The sequence below is a fragment of the Emys orbicularis genome, chromosome 4, assembly GCF_028017835.1.
Source record: "Emys orbicularis isolate rEmyOrb1 chromosome 4, rEmyOrb1.hap1, whole genome shotgun sequence".
NCBI classification, from domain to species: domain Eukaryota; kingdom Metazoa; phylum Chordata; order Testudines; family Emydidae; genus Emys; species Emys orbicularis.
In genome coordinates this window covers 126,080,367-126,089,376 of record NC_088686.1, presented here as the reverse complement: position 1 = coordinate 126,089,376, position 9,010 = coordinate 126,080,367, and the positions used below count along the sequence as shown (strand labels likewise).

At 57.8% G+C, this 9,010-nt stretch overlaps 1 protein-coding gene across 1 annotated transcript; it reads right to left on the bottom strand.

Moving 5' to 3' along the window:
- Positions 1–1,391: 1,391 nt before the first annotated feature.
- Positions 1,392–2,363, bottom strand: LOC135878766 (probable G-protein coupled receptor 152). Its single transcript, XM_065404514.1, has one exon. The coding sequence runs from the start codon at positions 2,361–2,363 to the stop codon at positions 1,392–1,394; it is 972 nt and encodes a 323-aa protein (XP_065260586.1).
- Positions 2,364–9,010: the final 6,647 nt, after the last annotated feature.

Genomic DNA, 9,010 nt, shown 5'->3' with positions numbered 1-9,010 from the left:
TGGCCGGTGGCCGGCGCCCCACGGCCCGAGCCGAACGGGAGACGCCGGGGCCAGAGCCTCTTGGCCTGGGCCGGCCAGCCGCCGGAGGGAGCCGCTCGGCCAGGGGGACCAGACTGGGCCGCGCCCCGCCCCACCCCGCCCCAGCCCCAGCTCCAGCTTACCTGCTGCCTCCCTGTTTCAGGCTTCCCGCGAACATTTGATTCGCGGGAAGCAGGGGAGGGGGAGAAGCAGGGGGCGGAGCGTTCAGGGGAGGGGGCAGAGTTGGGGCGCAGACTTTGGGGAAGGGGCGGGGGTGGGGAAGGGGCGGAGTTGGGACAGGGCTGGGGCGGGGAAGGGGCAGAGTTGGGGCGGGACCGGGGCCCCGTGGAGTGTCCTCCTTTTTTTAAATTAAATTATGGTAACTCTAACCAAGGCCGGGGGGGGGGGGGGGGGGATAGGAAATTACTTTTTTTGTGCTAACAAGGGCAATGCAATCAAGGTGGCCCATTTCAAACAATTGACAAGAAGGTGTGAGTATCAGCAGAGGGAAAATTACTTTTTGTAGTGACCCCTCCACTCCCAGAGCAGGGGGGTTAGCTCAAGCAGTAGAGGTTTATATTTTTAGCTACCAAGGTCATGGGTTCAATCACTCCTGCCAGTGGCCTGCGTGGGAAATGGCGGCTGTTGTCCTGCTTCCTCATTCTTCACTCCAGGAATGAACTTACAGCTCCTGTCTCATCCTACTGGGGTCACTGAGCAGATCCAGACTAACTGGGGTCTGGATCCCAAGGCCCCTGATGCAATTAGGCAGCTCCCTGGAAATGTGGGCGTGTCCCCGGCTGGGGGTAGGAGGAAATCACTTCCCCCTCCAACACCTTGTGATGCTTCTCTCAGCCCCCTAGCCCAGTGTCAGTGTGGCTGAGATTGCTCAGCAGGGGGACCCCTTCTCCCCAAGCACAAATAGGCCCAAAGGGGCAGAGTCCCCTTCACCGCAATGTCTCCTGGCACCTGTGGGTTGGCAGCTGCAGTCACGTCAGTGTTTACATTGCCTTGCCTAGGGCGTGGTGTTCCCGGGCCATTGACCTGCGTGGAGCTGGGCCTGGTTTGCATCTGCTGAGGATCTGTCCCCGCTGGAGCTTGCCTAGGCTGGGGAAATGGGGCAAACTGGGCCTTGGCACTGGTGTGACTTCTCCTGGTAGCTTCCTGGATCTGGTTATGCCTGACCAAGCCCCACCTTGCACCCATTTACACAAGGCTTTGCACTAGTGAACCTACAATCATGCACAGACCCCCCCCTCCTTGTGGCCAGGCCCAGTCAGGGGAGCCAGTGACCACTCGACTGGTGACTGGAGCTGGGCCAGAGCAGGGGCTGGGCCATGGAGGGAGAGGAGAGCAGGGTCTTGCTGGCAGGGCTAGGCTGAGAAGGACATGCTGGGCGTGTCCCCAGGGCTTTTCCCTTGCTCCTCGGTGAGGGCTGTGGCAAGGGAGGAGGTCGTGTGGCGGCCGCAGCCCGTGCAGATGTTGGAGCCGAAGAAGATGTAGATGAGAGGGTTGATGCTGCTGTTGAGGTTGATCAGGTAGCCAAAGTAGACCATGAAGGGGAAGATGCGATAGTTGAACTCCTCGTGCTGCCAGGAGACCAGAAAGAGCAGCTGGATGATCTGGAAGGGGAGGTTGAGCAGCACATAGGCCGACAGGGTGGCGGCCACGATGCGGTAGAACTGGCTGGGGGACCGGGTGTGGCGCCGGAAGGTGCGGGACAAGGTGGCGGCATGGGTGGTCACCATGACGATGAAGGGGAAGAGTCCCTCCAGCAGCACCTCCAGCAGGCGCAGGGGCCACTCATATTTGCCCCGGTTGTTGGAGCAGGCGAGCACCCCATCTGGATACAGGACAACGTTGACGAAGACGAAGCCCTTGATGCTGAGCAGGGCAGCCACCAGCCAGGCGCCCAGGCAGATGTAGCTGGAGAGCCTCAGGGGGCGGTGGCAGCGGTACCAGAGGGGCAGCAGCACCAGCAGGCAGCGGTCCACGCTGAGGGCGGCCAGCAGGAAGAGGCTGCAGTGGTAGCTCAAGTCGTAGAGGACGTGGCGCAGGCGGCACATGGGGGTGCCCAGCACCCAGTTGTCGTCCAGCAGGGTCTCCATGATCTGCATGACCGTGAGGAAGAGGAAGAGGAAGTCAGAGGTGGCCAGGCTTAGGATGAAGACGGACAGGCCCCGGCGCCGCAGCTGCCACCCTGTCAGCCAGATGATGAAGGCATTGGCGGGCAGCCCGATGCCCAGCGTGCCGATCAGGAAGGCTGCTCGCCATGATGCTGGTATAAAGGTTTCCGGAATAAAGGGTTCCGTCTGGTTGGCGTGCAAGGTGTTAAACGGCTCCATCCACCACTCCCAGCAGTCTCAGTGGGGGCAGCGCCAGGCAGGCCAACCTGCGAATGGAAGGGACATGGAAGGAATCAGGACAGGTCTTCTCTCCCAACCACTGCCCCTAGGACATGGGCACTGCCAGCTTCATCTCCTGCAGGGGAAGCGTTGTCCAGTGGCTAGAGAACCAGGTGGAGACCTAGTTCTGCCACTGGCCTGGGCCACCTTAAGCCAGTAACTTCCCCCTGGTGCCTCAGTTTCCCTTCCTCACTCTGAGTCTATATACCTTGACAGCTCTTTGCAGGAGGGCCTGTCTATCTCAGGCTCTCCAAGTGCTAGGAATAGTGATCACACCCTTGTCTCCGGGGGAATTTTCCCCAACTCACTGTCAGGGAGAGGCTGGCACATGTCCTGAGAAGGGAGGTGTTGGGGGTGGGGAAGGTCAGGACTCCTGGGTCCTATTCCCAGCTGCTTCGATGCAGCCAGCTGCTCCTGTCATGGATCCTGTGTAGCTTTGGCACCATAGGGGTTTCCGTCCAACAGTGCCACCCTTTTCACTCTGATGTCTGTGGGATTAGCCGGTTTGTCAGCCCCTTTGGGGCACCTACAGGGTGGCAGTCAGGATTAGGAATGAACGTTTAACTTGTCAGTGGCATTGTGCTAGCACCCCAGCTGAGATCTGCACCCCACTGAACCAGGCACTGTGCAGAGGGACAGTCCCTGCCCTTAAAAACTCTCAATCTAAACAACAACCCACAGAGAGACAGTTTGAGAGGGGAAACTGAGGCACAGAGAGGTGGGAAACGACTTACTTGAGATCACCCACTGATTTGGTGGCAGAGATGGGTCCCTGAATCCTGATCCACTGGGCCCCATTGCCACCCCACATCCCTCTCGTTATGGTACTCAAATAGCCATGTTGTCTCAAAACATTCCCTGGCCAGCAGAGGTCACTCCGTCCTAGGGACATGGACCTGTCTGGAGGGATCCAGCCATTGCAGCCTGGCTTATTTTGGCTGGGAGCCGATGTGAAAAGATTCCAGCTGCAGCACAGTTGCCTGACTGTACAGCCAAACAGATTGTTGCAAATGCATCACCCTAGCCTCCACGGGATACGTCCCCCTGGGGATCCCAGAGCGATGCCCACACATACTGGCCATGCTCCCGTAGGACAACGGCACTGTGAATGGGTCCTGTGGAACTCCCTGCCACTGGACATATGGAACCCTGGGTCTCACTGTGTGCTGAGCCTAGTTTGGAGACTCAAATTCTCCTCAGTGCCTCCTTCCACGCTCAGACAGATTCATGCCCGCCTGCCAGGCAGCAGATCGAGGTATTTCTCCCCAAGGCAGTGACAGATCTGTCTAATCTGAGCCCCTCAGAGGCCTTGTATCCCAGCAGTGGGGGAGACCCCGCTGGAGCTCTCTAGCTCTCATCTCCAGTGTGTGTGGGGGTGTCCTTTCGCAGGCTGTGGTGGGGTGAGGCCAGGTCCGGCTCTATGATTTTTGCCGCCCCAAGCAAAAAATTTTTTGCCCCTCCCTTTTTTTTGTGCTCCTCTGCCCCCGGCCCCGCCCCAACTCCACCCCTTCCCCAAATCCCCAGCCCTGCCTTCTCCCCTGGTGTGCTGCATTCTCCCCCCCCCCATTGCTTCCTGCGGGCCCCCCGCAACCTCCCGCCCTAGCTCACCTCCACTCCGCCTGCTCCCCCGGGCGTGCCGCTGCTCCGCTTCTCCCTTCTCCCTCTCAGGCGAGGGAGGGGAAGAAGCGGAGCAGCGGCGCGTTCAGGGGAGCAGGCGGAGTGGAGGTGAGCTAGGGTGGGGGGGTGCAGGAAGTAACGGGGGTGGTAGAGGAACCGCTCCCCGCTCCAGCTCACCTCTGCTCCACCACCGCCGCCTCTCCCGAGCACCTGCCGCTCGGCTTCTCCTCCCTCCCTCCCAGCCCTGCTGCGCGAAACAGCGGTTTCGCGTGCGGCAAGCCTGGGAGGGAGGGGGGAGAAGCGGAGCGGCGGCGCGTTCAGGGGAGCAAGCAGAGCGGAGGTGAGCTAGGGTGGGGGGGCGCAGGAAGTAACGGGGGGGTAGAGGAACCACTCCCCGCTCCAGCTCACCTCCACCACCTCCCCCGAGCGCCCCGCCACTCGGCTTCTCCTCCCTCCCAGCCTTGCTGCGCAAAACAGCTGTTTCGCGTGCGGCAAGCCTGGGAGGGAGGGGGGAGAAGCGAAGCGGTGGTGGTGTGCTCAGGGGAGCAGGTGGAGGCGGAGCGGAGGCTAGCTGGGGCGGCGAGCTGGGGCGGCGGGGGCACTTTTTCTCCATGCCCTGGAGTCGGCGCCTATGATGGCCGGCGCCAGAATGCCGCCCCTAGAAATGTGCCGCCCCAAGCACCTGCTTGTTTTGCTGGTGCCTGCAGCTGGCCCTGGGTGAGGCAGGCTAATCTGTGCTGGTCGTGGCCTCGCCCCACTGCTTCTGCTATCAGCTAAGATTCCCCGTCCCTCGGTCGGATCAGAATGTGCCTCATGAGCTGAGCCTTGGCAGGCTGCCCCTGATGAGCTTCCTGGAAGCAACGGGGCTCAGGACAATGGGGAGGGGAAGAGGGGTCTGTTTGGGGGAAGAACCCCCGGAGCCCGGGGAGAGGCTGGGTTATTTGCCATGGAGTTCTGGGCCTGATGTGTGGGAAGATCCTAGGCTGTGTCACCAGGGTGTGGGGAGAGGGTGTCGGACTGAATGATCACAGCACCCCCTTTTGCCTTTCCAATCTATGGATCCATGAGACCATGGGGGCACAGAGCCTCCAGCCTCATGGGGTGTCTATCCCCTCCTCACTGCACGCCGAGAACAGCCCCTCCACTCCACTGCCGCAGACACCGGTCGTCACATAGAAATGCCAGCGGGTGTGACCCTGGCAGGCCAGATGCCAGCTCTTGCCCAGGCTGCAGGGGTTAACTAAGAACTGACAACCTCGCAGCTGGAGCCCAGATCAGGTCACACCTGTACGGTAGTTTTGCTCAAAACAGGGATTAGTTTTACAAGAATATATTTAGTGTTTAGACTCTGTGAAATGCTTGTGAGTCGCTGCCTACATTCATCTCACTTGCCATGGCGGCACTCCATGCTATAGGGAAACATGTAAGTTTTACTTAATAGCTTTGAAAATGTTTGGATGTTTGGTCTGAGCCTGTGAACTCAGGCCTGGGAATTGTCCTCACACCTCCCCCCCTCCTCCCCCCCGGCCCCTCCAGATGCGGAAACATGGAACCTCGCAATACAAACAATTAGTTAATGGCCCTGTCAGACCTGGGAAATGCTATGTGCCAGGAAGCTGGTCATGTGGGCTTGGAAGCTGAATGGAGGAAATTAAGCCACAGGAACATTTTCCATCTTTCTTTTTGGCTGTTTGAACTCTGAAGCCAGAGATCCCCTGGGCTGCCTCCTGGATCCGCCCTGAAAGACCCTTTGAAATGACACGACAACTCTGTCACTCTTAGGATTTAGATGGTAACTCATTGGTGTGTACGTTTGTGTAACCCTTCTGCCAGGTGGAGCCAGCAGCAACAAGGGCTGGGGTCAGTATCTAGGGGTTCGTTTTCAACAATACAACACAAAACTACCTCGAGCCCCCACTCAGTGACCTGGGACAATTACACACCGCCCCCAGGGCACCTCTAAAAGGCAATACTTCCCCTCTCACAAGCACAGAGTCTGAGGGTACATCCAGACTACCCGCCGAATCGGCGGGTAGTAATCGATCTATCAGGGATCAATATATCATGTCTCATCTAGACACGATATATCAATCCCCGAACACACTCCCATTGACTCCGGAACTCCACCAGGGCGAGCGGCGGTAACGGAGTTGATAGGGGAGTCGCGGCCGTTGATCCCATGCCATAAGAACAGGAGGTAAGTTGAAATAAGATACATCAACTTCAACAACACCATTCCCACTGAAATTGCATATTTTACATCAACCCCCACCCAATGTAGACCAGCCCCGAGCATAGCAAAAATTTTTAGTTTTCAATGATTTCAGCCACACTCTCAGCAGACAATGCTCCTATAATAAAGTCACTATCCCAAAACAGACCTAATACTTAGACGCAGCTATGAGTGATTTCCACTGTGCAGTATATAACAAGACTCTCAAAAAACCTCAAACAACTCTTTTTCTATACCATGGTACACATATCAAAACCCATCTTCTGCCAATTCATTGAGCTTTGTAACCCATGTCCCTTGCCTAGCAAGTATCATTCACTTGAGGGTGAGTCCCTCCATCGGGGTATGCCAGGTACAGTTCTGCTGCCCTCAGTTCACACAACAAGAATAAAAACGCTTTATTACTCCTGCCCCAATAACAAGGAGACTGAGGATGCAACACCAGCCAGAAGTGATCATTTGGGGAAGCAAACCCATCATGCTGAGCGCCAAGGCAGGGTGGGTGTGTCCATGCAAACGAGATCAGCTTCTGAAGTCTTTTTCCACAGCTCACCACTAGATGTCAGGGGAGAGCTCATTCAGACTCTGCTTACATCTGCTTTGCTTTAACCTGTATATAACTCTCTTATTTCTCTTTCCTAGTTGATAAATCCTTAGATAGTTTATTGCAGGGCATTACCTGTGGTGTAAGATCTACGGTACCAATTCATCTGGGGTAAGTGACCGGTCTCTTGGAACTGGGAGCAACCTGTGATTTTTGGTGTAAGTGACCATTTATCACTAAGTCCAGTTTGTCTGGGTGGCAAGATAGAGTGGAGAGTTTGAGGGACTGTCTGTGACGCCGAGGAAACACTGGTACAGTGATCCAGGAGATTACATTTGGAAGTTGATTGGTGAAATCTAATGATAGACACTCCACCAATTTGGGGTGTCTGCCCTGTGTTTGACAGCCTGCCCTGAGGTTGGCACTCACAGTCTCATGAGCCATTCCAGACAGCATGACGGGAGCAGCTGGGCTTGTGGCTGATGCACTGAGGTGGGACCCAGGAGATCTGGCTTTATAGAATATTAGAATCATAGAATATCAGGGTTGGAAGGGACCTCAGAAGGTCATCTAGTCCAACCCCCTGCTCAAAGCATGCCTGCCTCTCCCACAGGCAACCATACAGAATGATGAGCCATCCTTTGTTTAGTTAAACCATGAGTTCTTTGGGGCAGGGACTGTCTCTTACCCTGTGCAGCCCCTGGCACAGCGGGGCCCAGATCTGAGACCTGCCCCAGGTGTGCCAGGCTGTGCAGCCTCAGGGCTGCTCTAACTAGCTCCCAGCTGGACAGCACAGAGTGGCTCTGACCCACTCCCTCCTTCCCATTGCGGGGCAGCATAGACCTGCCAATCAGGGACTGTTGGCCCAGTGAGGAGGTGCCCAGGGTATGGAGAACAGAGAGACCTAGCCACTAACAGTGAGCGAGCAGTGGTGTTAGGAGTGGGGGGAGGGTGTGGTTGGGACTCCTGGGTCCTATCCCCAGCTCTGCTGCTGATGGGCCAGATGAGCACTGTGCATCAGTTTCCCCCTCTGGAGAGCAGGGGCTGCCCTGCCCCTGTGCTGAGTGAGGTCCCTGTGGGTGGGAGGATGGCAGCAGCAGGAGGCACAAGCTCCTGGGTGGAGAGGTGCCAAAGGGCGGCTTGCAGGGGTTCCCCATCTCGGGGTGGGGGCCGCCTTCCTGAGCCAGAGCAGGAGGGGTTGGGATGGGGCTTCCCCTCCTCCCCTCCCACATTTTACCCTTTCTCCATCCAGCCACTGTCCCTTTCTCTTGGTCTGCGGCTGGGTCCGCTCTCCCTACACCCGCTCTCAGCCCATCCTGCTTCTCCCAGAGAGGGAGTGGGGCAGGTCTGATTGGCATGTCAGCTGCTGCTGCTGAGGGCACCAGCCCCGGCTACCCAGTGCCTGCTCACTCCTCACTCCATCTGGGTGCAGGGCCCATCTGTGCCAGGCACGGGGACTGCTTCTTGCCATCTGCCCATCACCCCCAGCTCAAAGAACATGCCCCGGAGGCCTCATCCTATGCCCCATCAGAGCCGTCCCATGGAAGCTAGTGGGGTTAATGACCCCCTAGCACCTCCACGATACCCCTGCAGGGGGGCAATCAGGAACCCAAGCCCTACTGCTCCCCTCTTCTGGGAAAGGGGGCCAGCTCAGCAGAGGGTCTGCCCAGAAGGGTGACTGCTATCCATCCCCACACCCACGCTGGTCATTCTTCCCCCTGTGCTGCCTGCCTGCCCTGTTCCAGGGTCACCCCATTGGGAATCAGGCCCCATAACTGCCCCCAGGGAGCGGTGATCTGCCCCTGGAGGAAATGGACATGACTGGAGGGGGTAGGGATGGAGTGACAGGGAGAGAGAGAGACTCTGCCTAGAGCCAGGGAGGGAAGGGATGGCTCCCTCTGACCACCACAGCACACAGCCACAGCCTGGTGGGCATGGACATTGCCATGACATGCAGCTCATGGCACTCGGGCTTGGGCTCTGCCCCCCGTGCCCCTCTGCCCAGACTGGCACCAACGTGCTGAGACCCACCAGAACTTGTCTCCTGGGTCAGGGCTCTCCCCAAGACCTGTCTCTGAGGCTGGGAGAATATATCCCCCCCCATGTTGGCACAGAGCCTAAGTTCCCACCGATGCCAAGTTGTACTATCCGTCCCTGAGATGGAGACCATGGGCAGGGCCACCTGGGCATCAG

Bases quoted from the DNA above. Each gene is read 5' to 3' on its own strand.
- LOC135878766 (XM_065404514.1), bottom strand. From the start codon at position 2,363: ATGGAGCCGTTTAACACCTTGCACGCCAACCAGACGGAACCCTTTATT.